The sequence below is a fragment of the Lotus japonicus genome, chromosome 1 (assembly GCF_012489685.1).
Source record: "Lotus japonicus ecotype B-129 chromosome 1, LjGifu_v1.2".
Taxonomy (NCBI): domain Eukaryota; kingdom Viridiplantae; phylum Streptophyta; class Magnoliopsida; order Fabales; family Fabaceae; genus Lotus; species Lotus japonicus.
Genome location: NC_080041.1, coordinates 88292762 through 88313010, shown reverse-complemented (window position 1 = coordinate 88313010; position 20249 = coordinate 88292762). Strand labels below are relative to the sequence as shown.

General features: G+C 34.1%; 1 protein-coding gene and 2 long non-coding RNA genes across 8 annotated transcripts; 2 read left to right on the top strand and 1 right to left on the bottom strand.

The window, feature by feature from the left end:
• Positions 1-5718: 5718 nt before the first annotated feature.
• Positions 5719-10149, bottom strand: LOC130727507 (uncharacterized). Of its 4 annotated transcripts, XR_009015321.1 has the most exons (5): positions 10008-10149; positions 7685-8249; positions 7211-7267; positions 6850-6995; positions 5719-6031 (listed from the first exon to the last, which is right to left on the bottom strand). It is a non-coding gene; the product is annotated as an uncharacterized LOC130727507 (long non-coding RNA). The 4 variants fall into 4 exon arrangements; XR_009015322.1 differs by having other exon boundaries at positions 5719-6995; XR_009015323.1 differs by lacking the exon at positions 6850-6995.
• LOC130727506 (uncharacterized) lies at positions 8910-10105 on the top strand. The gene is made up of 2 exons (XM_057578654.1): positions 8910-8979; positions 10005-10105. The coding sequence occupies exons 1-2, from the start codon at positions 8910-8912 to the stop codon at positions 10103-10105; spliced, it is 171 nt and encodes a 56-aa protein (XP_057434637.1).
• A 2867-nt stretch (positions 10150-13016) lies between the features above and the next one.
• On the top strand, positions 13017-16362 carry LOC130727505 (uncharacterized). Of its 3 annotated transcripts, none has more exons than XR_009015319.1 (6): positions 13017-13145; positions 13254-13804; positions 13975-14345; positions 14426-14518; positions 14870-15009; positions 16013-16362. It is a non-coding gene; the product is annotated as an uncharacterized LOC130727505 (long non-coding RNA). The 3 variants fall into 3 exon arrangements; XR_009015320.1 differs by having other exon boundaries at positions 13096-13804; positions 13975-14145; positions 14252-14345; positions 16013-16353; XR_009015318.1 differs by having other exon boundaries at positions 13086-13804; positions 16013-16355.
• The last annotated feature ends 3887 nt before the right edge of the window (positions 16363-20249 follow it).

The following is a 20249-nucleotide window of genomic DNA, read 5'->3' as shown; positions in this document are numbered from 1 at the left end:
CAATGAACTAAAGGAGTGGAATCAAGAGAAATTGAAGCATCACACCCCTAAAATAAACAATGCAGATAAAGCAAATGACATCACAGTATGTCTTTCTTTGTATCCTCTCTAGGGTCTTTCTATGATACCAACTGTAATCTCTAGTTTAAGTAGTCTAAAAAAAATATAAACAACTACCTAGCATTGTGTGCAAGGTGCAACCGTTGGTAGCTTTGTGGAATTAGTTTTGTGGATTGTTAAAGCAAGTGGACATAAACTGTCCTATTAATTTAGGATGATAAGAAATAAATGCTTCATATATATGATGACTTACTATCTATACTAGATACAAAGCACAAGCCCTTAAGGAGGACAAAAATCCGAGGTGTCACTCTCTAAGCAGCTGTCCACGTGTCATATTCTCATACGGTTTTATATGGAAGTCCTTTAGTCTTCAGTTTAGCAGAACCAGTTTGTGCCGATTTCCCCATTGCGTTGGCCACAAATTTGATATGCTCAATGTCAATTACGGGTCTCGCACAAATCAAATCAGAGTTTCTTGTGCTCTCTTATCTCCTGTTTTGTATAAATTCAGTCCAAGTCAAGCGTATCAACCACACTCATTCACAAACAAAGCAGTTCACAAATCGACTCCCACCACCACTGAAACCCCCAACCTCTCCTTCGCCGCGAAGGACCTCGACGTCGCTAAATGGAAGGGCGACCTTCTTGCCGTCACCGTCACGGAGAACGACGTCGCCAGAAACAGCGACTCGCCATTCGAGAACCACATCCTCAACTCGCTCGACTCCAAACTGAACGGTCTCTTGGCTGAAGCCTCATTTCACCGGAAAATCCGGCCAGAAACGCCGCCGGGCTTGGATCTAAGAGACTAGCCTTGGTTGGTCTCGGCAAGTCCGTTTCTGGTTCTGCTCCGTTTAAAAGCCTCGACCAGGCAGTTGCCGCCGCTGCTAAGTCCGCACATGTCGCTGTTGTTCTCGCCTCTTCTCAAGGATTCTCTGCTCAGTCCAAGCTTAGGATTCTCTGATTTCTGTTTTGGCACAATATGTATGTCAGTATGTGTGTGGTGTAGTTGTTTTGTGAATTGAAGTTGAGTTGTGTGGTAGGGACTGTGCTGGGGACATTTGAGGATAACAGGTACAAGTCTGAGTTGAAGAAACCAGCGCAAACATGAGAGTCGGAATGGCCCGTGCAAACATGTTTCTTTAATTGATCCTGATTTTTGGTGAACTGTTATTGTTACACGAATTTGATAAATTATGAGGGTTTTGTTTTGTATGTATTATTTGGTATTGATATTGTTCATTCTTTTCACCATACACCTTCATTCTTTTATATAAACTGTTAATGCCTCTTGATTGTTTAAAATGGCTTTTGGTATTGACTTGCCTCTTGCCATGCACGGTTAAATTGTTTGAATGTGATGTAATTTTGGGTCTTACTTTCTTAAGTTGTTGATATACAGATTCCTTACTGACCTGTAGTGTATGTATTTTTCTTATGCCATATGGGTTTTTACTTTTTATTATCTTATTATTTGAGATCACTGTGCTTTTTCCCCTGGTTTTAGCCTTAGGAATGCAGATTCCATACAGACCTGTACCAGATGTATTTTTCTTATGCCATATGGGTTTTTATTATCTTATTATTTGAGATCACTGTGCTCTTTCCCCTGGTTTTAGCTTTAGGAATTATTGGTCACCAATGTGATATGCTAAGGTTACTTGATTTATAATTTTGAAGTTAGAGATAGGAATGACAGTTACAATTTTATTTTTTCAAAGATAAAAGTACAAAGAAGAATGTTATTTTATGCTTATGATTTGAGTTCCATTGGAGTTTTTGTATTCCATCATTTGTTACCAACTAAAGGGTTTATCCAATTTGAAATAGAAGGTCCTTTGATGTTTGACGTTATGGTTACCTCTTTTTGTATCTTATATAGTTTTAACCAAATCCTCTAAGGATCTAATGCTGTCATGAAAAAACCAGCGCATCTTTTTTTTTTCTTTTTCTATGATTGAGCATTTAAGCCACTGCCCACTGGTTTTTTGTTTTGTTTAAAGTTAATTTGGTTATAATGTGCTGTGATTTACAGTAGATTTCATACTAAGATCTGGCTGTACTGATCCGTTATGTTTGGGATTTACTATAGTTTCAATGCAACTAGAGTGCTCAGTTCCAAGAAACAAATGAAGGGCAATTGTTATAAGTTTTGTCTCAAAGTGATTATTTCCATTTTATTCTTATTATTCTAATTGTTCTTTATAAAAAGATGTTAGTGTGGCATTCATATCTTTTGGGTGTTATATGACAGGTCAAGCAAATGTTAATTGCACTTCTTTGTGAGTCTGGAATGAAGTTGGCAAATGAGGTGATAGAAACAATTATTGACAAGGTGAGTTTTAGACATTATAGAATACTATTTAGATATGAATACTCATTTGTATTGTGAATATTGTATTTAGATAATGAGCCCTTTCTGTAATGGGGGATTGAATCAGACACCTAGGGATCCTGCTTACCTACAGTGGCCAAGTCCTACCATGATGTATGCACATTCATATGACCAATTAAGATATTAATTTTTTTATTTTGTTAAAATCACTAATGAGATGTTTTAATCGTAGAAATATATAAAAGTAATCAAGTTGTATGTAGAACTCAAATAATAAGGTGTAGGTGAAGCTATTTGTTTTAGGTAAAGAAAAATTTGGTGTGTTCTCTTCTACAGATGAATAGTGATATATATAGTATTTAGATACATTTTGAGGACCAAGTGATGTTATTAATCTTTTAATTGTACAAAGAGCTACTAAATATTTATGAACAACATGTGAATCATTTACTATAGTCGTTACATCAGTCTTTTGAGGCACTTGAAAAGACTTAAGTTCTATTCACTTCTCTTCTCATTTTCGGTTTGTTGTGATCTTTATTTTCATTTCTTCATTTGTTTAGATAAACAGGTCTAGAAACAAGTGCTTAGGAAAATCTATTAACAAAGGCATATGCAAGTTTTGGCTACAAACACTCTTCTATCTATGACTTCATTGTAGTTGAGTTTCTATAGGTTTCTTTTAATTTTCCTTTGTTTTACCATGGAGCAATTATGTTAGAAGATATAATTTTATTTCTAACTGATACTGGTTGGTTCACTTTAGGGATCATGGATCTCTGCTATGTGACAAAAAATGATGTGACTAAATGAAAAGGTGTTGTGGGTGGTTTGTATTGGTTTTGTTGCTAATCCATCTTTGTGAAAGTCATCTAGAGTTGCTCTATTAAATGGTGGATGATAGCCGTCCATTCTATCTAATGAATGTGTCTATTTCAAATCGCTTATGGACTCTTGCTTTTTATCTATTTGTGCACGGGTTGCCAATTTTTTTACTTGGTTTCATTCAAAGGTGATTTTGATAGATATGGATTTTGTGAATTATCTTCACAAAAATAGTAAATGGGGCTGAATGTGTGAGTTGTCATTCTCGCAGGATTCAATTCTTATCTAAGACTCAATTTTGCTTATAGTATACTTTGATGTGTTTCTTTATTTTCAGGACTAATTGAGACCACTTGCTCATAATCAAGTGTGATCTTCGTCCTAGATATCTCGGACTGCTTGACATAAAATTAATGGACAAGTTGCCTTCTAACATGTACAAGTCATTTCTAAGGCTTGAAGTGGATCTGATGGAAGTGGCAAGATAACACAAAGTGAAATCAGAAGTATAATAGATTTGGGGCAGGAGTCATGTTTGATATGTCCCTTCGATGTGTTTGTAGAAGCTTTATAATGGTGTGGGACTGAATGAACGATCTTCAGGTTCATTGCTCTTTATGCTCTCTTGGTTGTGTAGGTTTTTTGTGTCCTCTTACTGATGATTTTAAAACTTATGTTTTATGGGCAGAACAAATGGGAATGATAACAATGTTGCAGTAGAAGGTGCAAAGGAGATAGAGCAGAAAGCCAGAAACTGATTCATTGGCAACTAGGGATTCTGCTGTGTGATTTCCAACAAGCGAATATTGTGATTTATGATGGAAGAATTGAAAGTGGAGTTGGAGAGGATAGCAGGTTTACGAAACACAATGTGGTGATATCCAAGAAAAAGTTGATATATAACAGTGCAGCTTGATGATTTCTTTGAAATCATTTTCAAGTAGTTTTTAATAATGTGAAAACTGTCCTGTTTTAAAAACTCGGGATAGTAAGTCATCTTTTTTACTAATACATGCATTATTTTTAAATTCATGTTCTATGAGGCATTGCTCTGAATTTCCCTTTAATTTCATGTTCTGTTTTTAACTATGTTGTGTGTCAGTTTCACTGGTGGAGATACTTGGATTGCAATTTCAAAGAAGTCCGACATGAATCCTTTACTTCGGTCTTCGGGTGTATCAGAATGGGTTCGGTTCAGTTTTTAAGAACCATCTTTTTGGTTTGGTACAGTTCAATACGGTTCTTAGCTGAAACTGTACCATGAACAGGGCTACCCATTAGGGTGAGGTTAAATAATCCTTATGTTGTGTAGTATTTTGGTTTCCAAGTTGAGTTTAAATATGTTGTTGATAACCAATGGTAATACTGTAATAGGTGTTGATAACTAATGGCAATATAGAGTAAAAAATTTCACCTATATGAACGTTTAGAGGAAAATATTTTCAAGAATGTTGTTATACTCTTTATAAAGGTTGTATATGTGTCATATATGTAACCAATGTGATATTTCTAATATATCAACTTTTTAAATAATTTTAAGAGTTGATATGCACAAGCATTACAACTTAATTGTGAAAATAGAGCTCTTACGGGGAAGAACATTCACATTAAAATATTTTCAAGTTAAAAATAACAAAAATTAAATTTCTATATAATTTTAGATTTTTTTCGTAAGTTTAGAAGTAAATATATATAAAAATATGTTTGATCTAAAATTTGTGTCACGGGGATTGAAATAAAGTAACATGGATGCACATTTATTCATCACATAGTAAAATCTCTTACGGACAGAAATATTTTACATGAAATTTAATAGTGAAAATATGTTGTAGAGTGATTTAAAACATTAATATTTACATTAATCACTATGATTGATAGTCCTAGAATGATAGAACAAGTGGTAAGAGTTAGGAGACATATGAGTTTGACGTGGGAGGTCAAGGGATCAATTCTTGGAGACTAGAGAGTGCAAGGTATCTTTCCGATCAAAAAAATTAATATGATTGATAAGGAGCGTATCAAGTGAGAGCAATATTTTGAGAAATAAGAGTATTATATTGTGACCATTAAATCTAGCATTAATGGTCAAGATTAAAACATAAAGTCACATGATTTTTCAAAAAAAATCACATGATCATTAAATGACATTAAATCTCAACCGCTCATTTATAATTGTACACTCACGATTGATGCTCTCAACTCTCACAATAAACATTGCTTTCACTTGATACACAAGCTTCTTAATCGATATATTTCGTTGTTTATATCCACAAAATATGTAGATAATTATATTTTTTACAGTAAATAAGATTTATTTAATTCAGATGATGATTATTTGATTTATATTAATTTTTTTTTAAATCATACAATAATATATATTAATTTGTAATTATATTATTAATCTTTTAATAAAAGGACGTTAAAATTTTTTTTTTAATAAAACAATAACCGTGCAAAGCACGGGCTTTAATACTAGTAATAAACAATCATGAAAATGCATTCTGACAAGCCCAACAGTAATCAATATCTTAGTAACTCAACCATGCCCCACACAAGTAGCTGAAAAACCTAACTTGAAGTGAGAATATCTGTGTACAATATCTGTGTACAATATCATATTAAAACAATAGCAAATTCTAGAATCTGAAACTTATATAATTAAGTATGCCTACACTATCCCAATATTATGGAGTTTGCTCTCTCCAGGTGTTGTAATGTGTTTCCCTTGTAGACACCTCATAGTCAAGCAGCAAAAAATTAGCTATCTAACGAACGACCTGCCTGCCGTCACATTTGAAAGATTAACACCTACAAAAAAATTCTGTCTCAAAATCCATAGAACCAACACAGCAAACTATGGTATCCATTCTAGTTTTCAACTCGAAAACCAACTTGTTATAATTTTGATCATTATGATCCGGAGTTAGGCACAACAGTGAAGTAAGACACCTTCTAGACCAAATAATAAAACAAAGGATAGTCTGAATTCAACAACTTATTTTTGTTGCACAGCTTCAAATCAAATAAATATATGAACAACAATACAACCCTATACGACACTAAATTCAAATTCAAAAATATAATATATGTGTAATTTATTCTGCAATTGAATTTTCAAGATATATAGAGTTCAACTGTGAGAAATAGCAGTCCTTTATTTGTATATTATTCAATGACACACTACTCATGAAAATGACTGGTAAATAATTAGGATCATCAAGGACCTAGATATATCATAGCTCTTTATAGTTTTACATACATATACCACACTACATATTACCTATTTATTGTACATGTGTTCTCCTTCAAGAGGCCAGAGAAACACACACCTAAGAAAGGAAAAATAAAACTCCTAGCCAATACTGGCAACTGCATCAAATATAGCAGCCAAAAGGGGGGGGGGGATTAAGCAAGCTAGACCCACCAATCCCAACCCCCTTGATGCCATTGATTTTGTTTCAGTTCTAATAAATCATATAAATTATGGCAAACAAATGAAAGGATGGAATATGAGAGATAGGAATGATGAATTTCTAGGGCAATGCAAGATGGAATGAGAATTAACAAAACAATTCTTGCAATATTTATAGGTAATTCCAACTAAATAAACACATTGAAGAGAATACCTTCTCTCGTTATTTTCCTGTACTCCCATGTATTTCAGCATGTGAAAATGCAGCAAGGAAAAAAGAGATCCAAATCAATTTTCAGCCAAGTCACTTACGTATTTACTAATGTGATTTTTCTTGATGGAAGCCTCAATTTTCACACCCTGTAAATGACTGTAGTAATTGTAGGACAGAAAACTATAAAACAATAACATGCCAAAAATATAACCTCTGCATCATTTAGGACAAGATGCATAGCATGGTTTTGAGGAATCACCAATAGGACACATCCCCCACAAACGAAAAGCACAAATCTTAGAGAATCAACATCAAACTTTCAAAATCTAAAATTTACATATTACTCTACTTAAGTACTAACCATGTTACCATCATCAAGTCTAAAAAGGTAACTGCATCTGATTCCCATCTTCTCATCCTGATGTTGTCGTATGTCAGTAGTATGTGAGACAAAACCAGATTAGTTAATTCATCCAATAAAAAAGAAATAGTTTTAAAAAGACAATAAGAAATCCAATTACCAATGGGAAGACATATGACAAATTGACAATTCACGATCCAATGTTAATATAAATCTATAGTCACCGAGAAAATATTCAAAAATGAATGCGGATATAAACAACTTCCTTTTCTATGCATATTAATTTCTTATATTATTATTTCCTAATCTCCTTATGGACATAAATTATTATATTACTTACAAAGTTTACCCTCTTAATATGAATCCATTGCTCTAATCTCAACAATGTAATTATGTAACATTTTAGATTACATGGTTCATCACAATAAAAGCATTAGAAAAAAAAGATCAAAACCAAAATGGAATTCAACTAACCATGGTGGGTTTGAACTACTTCAGCTTTTGCAAATTTTTCGGTTCAATCTGATGTTTCTCCTGTTCCTAGCCTGGACATAAACTCCTGGGTTCACCTGTCCAGAATTATCACCCATTGATGCAGATCAAAACAGAAAGCTTGAAACACTACAACAAAACCCAGATACTGAGATGAATGCAAGCAGCAACTGAAACACACCCCTATTTATGCATATGTGATAATAGATTTCAAATTCAAATACAGCACATATTACTGCAAAAGGTGACAGTCCTGTCTCGTAGTTTCTAGTGAACAAAAATGTAATCTTGAATGAAACACCTTCAATACTTTCAAATTGAAAAAAAAATGATAAAACTGGTATAAGCCACAGTGCTGAAAATTAAAAGGGTAGACAGTTTATCTTGTCATATGCTTGGTTGCACTCTTTCTACTGCAAACTCATTGCATATGGTTTTGATGGTTCAGAAACTGGGCACATCTCCCATACTCGAACGGCTCTTACTTTAATCCTCCATGTATCCCTTCCACCACAAAGAGTTTCCAATCTACTGTTATTAGTTCCAGCTGAATGAGACATTGATATTGGTATTAAGATAAGATATGCAAGAACAAAAGCACAAATAAAATCCTAACATATCTCAACACAAATGACAGGTAGCTGAATGTGAGAAAAGATTAGCAAGGAGTGCCTATTTATAGAAAACAACTTATATGAAGATGAGGGAACTCCCTTCAACAGTGCCGTATTGGTGGGTTTCAGCAAAATCAGAGATGAATTGACAACACCTACCAAACAAATACGTATGCTGACATGCAATGAAGAAAAAAATTACATTCCCCCAAACATCAATGGCAACCAAAATGAGGAACAGATCGTGAATGATGAAAGGAAGACGCCTCAGAATTTAGTAGACCAATTTTTATCCATAGTTTTAATGAAAAACATATGATCATGATCATATAAATACAAAATACACAATATATATAAGTATATAAAATCACCTATTAGAATCCCCTTTGCTATATTACTTCCCTGTTATGTGTTAAAAAGACACTTCCATTAACTAAAAATTCAAATTCCTTGAAGGTGCTCCAAATTCAAACTATCTTATGTCTGTATTGAATGTCAGAGAAAGATTAAATGTCTCACAAACTTCAGCCAGGTAGAAGCCAGTCTTATCCTTGAAAAACTCTGGTGCAAAAACAAAGTAACCCTCAAGAATTATGTGTGTGAGGCCAATAAAGGCCCACCAGCACATTAACACTCTATCAACTTTTGATTTCTTAGGAAGGCGTCTTGGGAAAATTCAGTCATGTAAACAAAATCAGAGAAACCTAAAAAACCATTTCCACCTATCAGAGGATAGATATTCAAATTGAAATGATAATGGAATGCCATAACAAAGTACAGACAACCTGATCCTTGAACTTTGAACTTGCAAAGAATGATATTGTTTGAGTACCTAGTGAAGAGCTTAATTGAAAGAAAACATACACTAAAGGATAAAGGAAGTGATAAAACATATAGATTGAGCTGAGACAGTGTAGGCCAAACTGATATGGTTTCTTTCATGCACAAACAATAAAATTGGCTTGTAGAAAATTTCAGTCCATGATTCTAGTTTGAAGCAAGTAACCATCTCCATTAAAGATTATCACATATTGTCAACAATTAGAAAGCATGATATAATGGTCACAAGCAGGACAACAAATAGCCGAATAGATCCACAGAATATATGGCAATCCCACTTAGATAGTAAATGATCAGAACAGTGTTGAATAACAAATCACACCACAGAACAAAGTTAATCACACATACATTCATATATTTTAGCCTCATTATATATTCTTAACCAGAGAACAAAAAAAAGTAAGGAAGGAACACATAACACATCACATAACTTGAATCCTACACTTCTCAGTGCTCATCTATTCATCTTATGTGTGACAAATGCAAATAAAGATTCGGAAAAAAGTAACATGGAATGAAAAGTTGACCTATATTCAGTTTTGTTGTCATCATTGACATTGAACTATTTTGACATTGTAAGTGAAGGATTTGAAACTGGACCTAGTTTACATTAAAAAAAGTATCTTTTTCTGATAAATAAGCTAATTTCACTAATGGGTCGTTATTCAATTACACAAAATCGATGTATTTAAAAATTTACATTTCACTGAAATCTCAGAATTGCAGAATTTTTCATTTCAACCTCAAAATCGCTGGTCAATATCATTGAATTAGAAGAGAAAAAACGAAAAAAAATGAATGTAATGATGAATTGAAAGGAAAAGAGAGAAAAATGGTTATGGGGTGAGTACCTGAGAATATCCAGATGAAGGAAACGACGAGGAGAGTGGAGAAGGCAAAGACAGAGAGAAGGGGATTCAACGCTCCAGCCATTAAAACCAGCAATTAAAACCAGCAAGAAAACACAACAGAATATGAAAATGCACAAATAAGTTTGGATACTACAACCCCAAACAAAGGAATGGTGGTATTTATAGATAGCTTGGGATGGAGATTTAATATAAAAAATCAAGAACCCATAACTCTACCAGTAGATGGTCATTGGAATAGGGATAGCTCCGGCCAAGACCCGCCACGATCGGGTCTCGCACAAAATCGAAACCAGATTCATGGGAAAAAGATGTTCAAATCAAAAACTTGCAAACTACCCATTTGATTTAGCTCGGAGGAAAATCCAAAGGGACCAGAACCTGAGGGTTTTTGTGCCTAATCAAACAGCTATGCCATCATAAAAATGAAATGCATGAAAAATAAAATTACGGTTTTGAATTTGTGATCAGGAACTGTGTGGATCGAATGGGGGAAGGAGAGTAACAAAAGATGCAATTTCTCTACCGTAGGATAAAAATAAAGAATGAATGGCCAAGATGCAAGCTTCAATGGTGAGTCATAAGTTTACAAAAGCTGCAATTTCTCTACCGTAGGATCAAAATGAAGAATGAATGGCCAAGATGCAATTTCTCTTAGAAATAGTGCTTTTCAAACTGTCCATTAAGTGTATGTAGATGTAGATGTAAACACTAGATAACAACCTATGAGAAGAGGGTGGATTAAGTTTTCAGTAATATTGTCAAATTAAAATCGCAAACTCTCAATTCTTGAAGTAATAGAGGCATATATTGAAAATTAAAATAAATTACTCAAGAGTTAATATCAAACGCAATGAAATAATAGAGGTATGAAAATGCTGAAAGTAAACAGTAAAGGATGAGGAAATTCACACTATCATGCATTCTGGTATCAACCAAAGGCTACATCTAGTTCGCTTTTTTGATTTAGGAATTTTTTCACTATGTAAGTAATGTTCAGTACTTGCCTCACACCAAATTATATGATAGACTATGGATGATCCGATTCAAATGACATTTTACAAACACCAAATACTATAGTGGAAAAATAAGAAGAAGTTTTACCACGAGTCAATGACTCAGGGTTTCAATTCTCAAACTGTTAAAGTTGAATCATTTTCAAGAATCACTTTCAACCATAATATCACCAAAGGCTCATAGTTTAATGGTTTATAACGTTTGACAGCATTTTCACCCTTTGCAAATGTGAGTTGTGTTTTAAATTCAAAGCCTAAGCATGATGTTTAATTATTTATAGTGTAGAAAAGCACTATAAAACAAGACACTGATTTTATTTTTGTTTTGTTACAAGAGGAAGAGAAACAGTACAATGGTTAAATGATAAAAAAGGATACTAGTGATTTTTTTTAAATCATACAACAACGTTCTTGTAGCAATGTAATACGTTAATTTCGAAAAGAAAAAAAAAAAAACAATGTAATACGTTGCCTGTGCTTCCAGTTTACTCAAACGTTGCCTTGCTTTCATTTCAAAAAGTTTAGAACCGTCTCGTAAAGTCTCGTAGAGACACAACCTTTTAAAAAATAATAGTAATAATAATGGTATAACAGAGAGAAACCATCTTCGAGTTGCTTAACTATTGAAATTTAACTGACCTCACAAAATTCAAACCATCAACCTCTGAAGAGATAAAAGTTGAACCCGAAACCTGAAGTCAATTATGTCAGCCCATACTGACACCTTTGGTTTATTTTATCTTATTCAAGAATTCTTTTAACTAACATAGAGCATGACTACCAAAGCATTGTTTATAATATTTAAACCAATATAAGAATGACTTTCACAACATCATGTTTAAAAAAATTAAAAATCAATTCAAAACTTCATGTACCTGATGTTAAAAAAAAACTTAAAACCAATATACAAACGTATACATCACGTAAAGATAAAAATTTTTAAACCAATATAGGTTGTGTTTGGTTGAATGTAAATAAAGCTTTTTTCTCTTTCACGTTATCTGTTTTGGAATTCGGAAATTGAACACGATTTACAAAGTCAATAAAAGCCTGTTTGGTGGCTATCCAAACATACACATACAAATTCCTTGTACATCACGTTAGTATAATGTTCTCAATTTCATGACCTAACCTATTTCAATTCATACATAGAAGTGAACGGTCTGACATATTTCCATTCCGATATTAATTAGCACACAGTCTTTTTTGAATTGATTTATATTAATTTGCTATTAATATACTTTATGAGATTTTTCAATATTTTGTGATGGAATTATATATGCATCAGTAATTTATAATTCTCTGTCTAGTAGTGTTTTCATAAACGAATAGAGATGATTTGAATTGGTCCAGGATTTCCTATTGCATTGCACAATTAACTGACGCAAATTAGGTTAAGAGAATAGTTAACTTCATCAGAAATGAACTTCATTCACATTATAATAGTGCTAGAGTTTTGATTAAGCCAAGATGCATGCTAGTTGACTTTCGAAAATAATAATTTTTTTTTGAACAGTTAAAAAATTATAATTGTTGGTAGGATAAGTGTGTTGTATAGAATATGGTATAGATGTCATGTTACTCGAGATATTAGTCGGTGATAAAGATTGATAGTTAAGTTTTCATAATTTTTTCAATATTAAATTTAAAGCTTGATTTTTTTAAAGTGTAGGGAATGTGCTGTGCTACAGAAGAAGCAGGGGAATTGAGTTTGGTGCCCCACCCCTTAGGCTTTGCACCCCACTTTATTAAATACGGAATTTAAAGTTCCGTATCAATACGGAAAATAAAATTCCGTATCTGTTTTAGTATATAATGAGTGGTTGAAAATGTGACACGCATGCTTAAATACAGTACGGAATTTTAAGTTCCGTATTCAATAGGGAGAATACGGAATTTTAAATTCCGTATTTGATAAAGTGGGATGCCAAGCCCCATAGGTGGGGTGCCAAACCCAACTCCCCAGAAGCAGCACTTTTTGAAAGAATTCTGCTGCCTCTTCATGGAGTCAAACATGTCTCAGTGATATTCCCTACCCGAACAGTCACCGTGGTTCATGAATCATAATGTATTGATGTTCTTCTAATTTCTGAGTCACAAATAGGTAAATTATATGCATATTATTATATTTTCTCTGAAATACACAACATGAATTTTTAAACCAGAAACCAATTTGAATTTCTAAAATGACTATGACACCGGTGTGTTCAAGAGCTGTGAGAAAGACGCGCGACAAGGATTCAGGTAGCTCTCTCTCTGAGAATCCGAGCGACACAGCACCTCTAAATCTCCTTCGCCGCCGGAGACTTCAACGCCACCGTCGAGCCAAGCCTAAGTCTGTTATCATCACACCGTTCTGTTCACAGATGCGCCATCGAGAGCCAAGGGAATTTTTAAGTGCTCACCATGTGTTCGATAAATTGTCAATATGAGTTCAAGTGTAATTAAACGAAATGAAATAACAATTTGTGCTTTGTGTGCATGTGTGAATGCCTTTTATTGCTAAAATTTTTTGTTAACATCATGGTAGCTTTGCATTTAGGGCTACTTTACAAGCCTGTGATGTTGCTATTCAATCTGAAAGCATTGAAAAGCTAAATGTAGTAGAGCTGAAATTCCAAGATATCATCAATCCTCTCTCACTTGATGCTTCCACGGGAAGATTGACAACATGGATAAAAAATGGAACTTGATTCAACACTAGGATTGATGATCCCCAATGCTTGGTCAACTGCTAAGGAGTTAAAAATGATGAAAGATTAGGTGAATTGATGGTGACCTTAGCCCCTTCCTTTCTATGTGTTTTTGTTATTTAGTTTAATGAATATGAAGGCTAAGAAATATTAGATGATCATTACAACTTTCAAATAGTTTCTTGGAGCAATTTAATTCAAAATCACTATTACTTATTGTCATCATTATTCATGTCTAAGGTACTAATCGAAGGAAATTGCAAGGAGCTGCTACAACACTTTCAGATGCTATGCTTACGAAGTCTCCCAATATGGCTTACCTCCCTGGGGGAATCAACTTGCTTATGGCTCTTAATGCTCGCTATTGATTGATGTGGGTAATTTAACTCTGTACATTCCAACTTCTCTCAGGTTCGTTCAAATTTGAAATTTTATTCCACTATGGAAATATGTCATTTTACCTCTCAAGCGTTTATGATTTTGTTTATGCTGGATTTGATGGCAAACTATGCCATAGGTTCTGATTCCGGGACTAGAAAGTGTTGGTTGATTATAGTTCAATTATCAGCTGCTATAATGAGAAGACCAAAGAAGAAGATCTGAAAGCAATGGTAATTCATGCTTATTATTTTACGAAGACACTATAAGTTTCAGGAATTTGATTTATGGCTAATACTGCTTCATCATTTAGCAAGTGGATACGACAGTTTTGGGCCTTTCACAAGAAGAGGCTGAAAATAAACCATCATACATTGCTTCCATGGGAGTGTACATATTCAAAATGGTAATACTTCTTGATCTGTTTTGGGATAGATAATTATCTATGAAACTGCGAGAGATTTCCGTACAGTTAATGAACTGAACTATAAGTAAATAATTTGGTCCTGTTTCTAGCTAGTCATTTCATTTAGGTGACACTTTCCAATTGCAAATGACTTTGGATTAGAGGACATTCCTGCCTCTGATAGGGAGTAATTTACTTCAAAGTGTTTAAAGGGAATTGATAACTTATGATTTTACCCATGGGGTGGTGGCATTCATCTTTCTTTTAGTTGTATTAGCCTTCTTGAGTGCTAATGTAATATACACATTACACAATGTAGACTTGATCACCTTGGTCATTTTCTATTTGCAGTATTAGAAAGAAAGATAAGGGATTCAGGTTTCATCCAACCAATGAAGAGCTCATAAGTACTACCTCCCACAGAAGGTTCTTGACAGCTATTTCTATGCTATAGCCATTGCGGATGCTGATTTGCACAAGTGTGAACCATGGTATTTTCCTTCTGAGACTCTTCTCAATGAGTTTTAGTTCCTCTATTGTTTTTATTTTTCAGCATTCTGGTACCTTCAAATTATGCAATTTCTTTTCCTTGCTTTTCAATGTGTGGAGGGCCAAAATGGGTGAAAGGGGTGGTATTTTTTCTGCATGAGAGATAGAAAATACTGAACTGGTCTAAGGACAAATAAGGCCGCATGCAGAGACAAAGAGATGTACAGGACAAAGACACTAATTGGAATGAAGAAAACATTGGTCTTTTCCCTAATCATTATTTCACTATATCTTACTATTCCCATCAACAGAGTTTAGAGTTATTCTGTTTTGGAATTTTGGTTCTTACTTGATATTGAGCACCAATGTTGGATTATATATGTTAGCAATCGTTATATTAGTTATGTATGGTGAATTAGTACTCTAACAGGGGCTTTTGTCATAATAGGGAACTCAAAAAAAGGGTAACTTTGCCGAAATTTTGAATAAATTAGCGGCTAGTTCGTTATTAAAATACTTGGAATTTTAAATAAGAAATACTAGAGGGCACAGTTCAAAAAATACTTTTACATAATTTATTATTCTTGAGCTTTATCCCTTGTTCTGAATTGCAATTCCCAACTATTAGTTCTTGTTTGAATTATCATTTTCTATGCTAGATTATTGTCATATTCATTGTGTGAACTCACTTCATGTCTGTTGTTAATGTGATGTTGTCGAATGCTTGCTGCTAGGCTAGCACTCTGCTCTTGTTATTGGTGCAGAGGAGCTTCATTTTGATTTTTGAGTATCTTGGCAGATTTTTTCTAAATCTCATTTATATGTGAAATGTTAATTCAGATCTGACTTTTGGATTCAGTTTGTGCTCTGGCTGAAACTTTTTGAGCTTCTCTTCTCTTTCCTAACACTTGTGCAAATAAGAGATAATTTATAGATTAATCAATAGCAGAAATAATATATGCGTACACTTCATGTGATGTGATGTTTTTGGCTCTTCTTATGCAGGCCAGTTAGATAGAGCTGCTCATAGAATGGGTACAAATATCATTCGTATTCAGGAACACATACTAAACCTGGGATGCTTCTGCCAATGCTTTCTACTTATTTTAGGTATCAATTAGATAACATCTAATGTCTGACGACCTTTGTTAATTTTATCACTTTCAAGGCTTTTTGTGCATGTTGCAACTCAATTATATACATATATATATATATATATATATTGATTAGTTTTGTTTTGTGAATTGGAACTGTCACATGTGTTTTGACAATTGATATAGTGCTTAATAGTATCATCAATCTCTAAATGTTTAAACTTGAATTTGGATCTAACTTGCCATTTTTGTAAATAGTGGTTGTTTGTTGAACTAGATATAGTAGGCTTACCTATAATTTTGTTTAAAGGATATGTTATTTTACAGCGTTTCTTTAAAGAAAGCGCTATATAATGCGTATATTCTACAACGCTTCTTTTCAAAATGCTTACATGATACAACGCTTTTTTAAAGGAAGTGTAAAAGCGTTGTAGAACACATACATGCTACAACGCTTCTTTAAAGAAAGCATTATGGAATGAATACATACTACCGCGCATTTTAACAATAAGCGCTGTAGGATGTCTCATGTTCTTCAGCGCTTTTAAATAAGCGTTGGATAGTACTACAACGGTACGTTCTACAGCGCTTCATAAGCGTTTTAAAACTGAAAAAATAAGCGCTGTAAAATTGAATTTTAGGGGGAGGATGAAGAGAAAGCGAAGTCTATTAGGTTTTTTTTTTCCTGTCATACACACAAATCATTGCTATGTTTTTTTTTTTTTGATCAAAAAATCATTGCTATGTTGGAAAATACATAACTTGCTACAAGAAAACATTGCAACTAAATACCAATGTATACTATATGATGCATTTCATAAATATAAGTTTTGTTATCTTCTGATGTAGAAAAAAAATATATGTTTTGTTGAGTATTATTATTAAGATTTAGTTTAGAAATAGATTGGATTTAGATATAGTTTTTTATTGTAGATTACTATCTTTTAGATTTTAGATAGATATAATTTTGATCTCTTTTCTACATCTATATATTGTACAATTAAGTTTATTAATAAATAATACACACAAGAAATATTTATCATATTCAAATATGGTATCAGAGCAATTCACACGTAACATTAGCCATAAGACACCAAACTCTTCTTCTGCGGTTGGTCTTCAGCTATGGAGAAAAGAGAAAAATACCAAAGAACAAAGTGTCGGTGAAGTAACCTATACCGAAACAAACATAACTGGGAAAGCGATGACAGACGTTAAGGGGGACATCAAAACAGATGCAAAACAGAGCACCTAAACTTCCCAAACCAAACAGATGCATAACATAGCACCTAAAAGAAACCAAACATGACCAACAATGAGAGACGGCACAAGAAACTTCCAAACATGGTCAAAACAATAGACCCACAAACCAAAAGTCATCAATGAAGGTAACATAATACTTAAATCCTAAAACTGACGTAACACGATTTGGACCCCAAACATCAGAATGAACGAGGTCAAACGGTGATACTGTGAGACTACTAATACTTGATGGAAAGGATGCCCTAACATGCTTTCCAAGTTGACATGACTCACACTCCAAGTCTTAAAAGGTTGAATGGTTCCGAAGCTTTCTCATTTGAAGACATTGGAGTGTGAGTCATGTCAACTTGGAAAGCATGTTAGGGCATCTTTTCCATCTAGTATTATTAGTAGTCCCGCAGTATCACCGTTTGACCTCGTTCATTCTGATGTTTGGGATCCAAGTAGTGTTACGTCAGTTTTAAGATTTAAGTAGTATGTTACCTTCATTAATGACTTTTGGTTTGTGGGTTTGCTATTTTGACCTTGTTTCAACGTTTCTTGTGTCGTCTCTCATTGTTGGTCAGGTTTGGTTTCTTTTAGGTGCTCTGTTATGCATCTGTTTGGCTTGGGAAGTTAGGTGCTCTGTTTTGCACCTGTTTGGACGTCCCCCTTGACGTCTCTCAGCGTTTGCCCAACTTTGTTTGTTTCGGTATAGGTTGTTTTGCCGACCCTTTGTTCTCTGATATTTTTCTCTTTTCTCCAAGGTTATTAAGACCGGACCGGTGATCAAACTGGTGATGGTACTGGTTCAAGGTTTGTTGGTTCAACTGTAATTGAACTGTGGTCCAACCGGTATTATCGCTATAAATTAAATAGTATTGTTTTAAATAAATATATAATGTAAATATTGAATTAAAAAAAGGCAATGTCTATAATTACACACCATAGTCAAAATTACAGAACTAAAATAATAGACACAAAATAACAACACATAACATTAACAATATTCATCATTCAAAATTCCAAAATATACTAAAATAACAAATGTTATCAACTATCATAAATGGCCTATAAAAAATGTTAACTATCATAAAATAATAATAAAATTATATTACTCACAAATTTAATTCAACATGACGTAATATGTTAATCAATGGGAACCTGCAAAAACTCATGCATCTTTATTTCTTTTGGGTACAAGAAGGTAAAGAAAAATCAAAGGGAAAGGAAATAAAAGTTGTGTGAAATTAGATGGTAATTAAAAAGGAAAACTCAAGCATCCGTGGGTTTCAAAATAAAGTAAGAGAGAGAATTTGATGGTGATAATACCAAAAAGTTGAAAAAGGTGAAAGACTTTTGCAGCTGTTACAGAAATCTAATTCCAACTTCAGACAAAATTAGCTGCGTGAATTCAAACGTCTATGGCCCCCACTGCATTTAACCAATCGATCAAAGTCGTGCCCTCAAATTCTTATCACGCGCGTGGGTTTCTTTTTTTCCAGTCAAAACACTGACCCGGTGTAAACCGGGTAACCGTCGGTTTTTCCCGGTTTCACCGGTTCCCTTCCGGTTTTATACTCCACCGGGTACTGCTGCTCATCAGACCGGCCATGGTACCGGTTCACGGTCCTACCGGTCGAACCGGCTGGTCCGGTCCGATTTTGATAACCATGCTTTTCTCCATGGTTGAAGATCAACTGCAGAAGAAGAGTTTGGTGTCTTATGCTTTTTCCGGATCTCCTACCATTACCTCGAAAAAGCTAAATGGAAAGAACTACTTGAGTTGGCGTGATGTTGTTGACATTTGGTTTGTTGGTCAGAGATTATTTGACCATCTTTCTTCCAAGGTTTCTGACATTGCTGATTCTAAATGAGAAGACTGGAAGAAAGTTGATGCTCAACCCGTATCCTTGTTATGACAGTCGATTGAATCGAGTTTGATGTTTCACTTTCGCACTTATAAAACTTGTTATGACATTTGGAAGACAGCTGAAACATTTTATGCTAATGATGTTCAAAGACTTTATGAGACAACTTGAGGTATGTCATCTCTTCATATTAGAGATTCTGATATGCCCTCCTATCTGAAGAAGACTCTGTCTCTTTGTGATGAAGTCAAACTGATGTTGGAAAATGATGATGTAAAGGAAATGAAAAAGAAGATTGATAATATGCTCATGGTACTTGTTCTCCATGGCCTCCATAATGACTATGAATCTATTCGAAATCAAACTCTAAAAAATCCTGATATCTCTACAGTTGCAGAGCTTATTGGTTGTTTGATTAGGGTTCCACCACCAGAGATTGATTCTCACACCGCTTTTGAGTCATCTGTTTTGGCCTCTAACTCCTTTGGTTGAGGTCGTGGAGGTAGAGATGGAGGTCGTGGTAAAGGAAGAGGCAATCTTCATTGTTCCTATTGCGATAGGGACAACCACACTCAGCATCGTTGCTACCACTTAGTTGGGTTTCCTAGCAAAACTGTCAATGTTGCTCAATCTCTGGTACATGCTACTGAACAGAAGCTCGAATATGAGGAATACTGTATTTCCGCTAGTGTATACAAGGAATTCCTTCAACTTAAGGCAGCTCAATAATCCTCTTCCTCAGCAACCGTAGCACATGCTGGTAATTCTACCCTTTGTCTCTCTCAATCTAAGGATCAACTTGCAGATATGTTAACTAAGTCCTTACGAGGTCCTAGGATACAATATATATGTAACAAGCTGGATGCATTTGATATTTATGCTCCAGCTTGAGAGGGAGTGTTGAGTATTATTATTAAGATTTTGTTTAGAAATAAAGATTGAGTTTAGATATAGTTTTATCTTTTTAGATTTTAGATAGATATAGTTTTGATCTCTTTTCTACATCTATATATTGTACAAATTTATCAATGAATA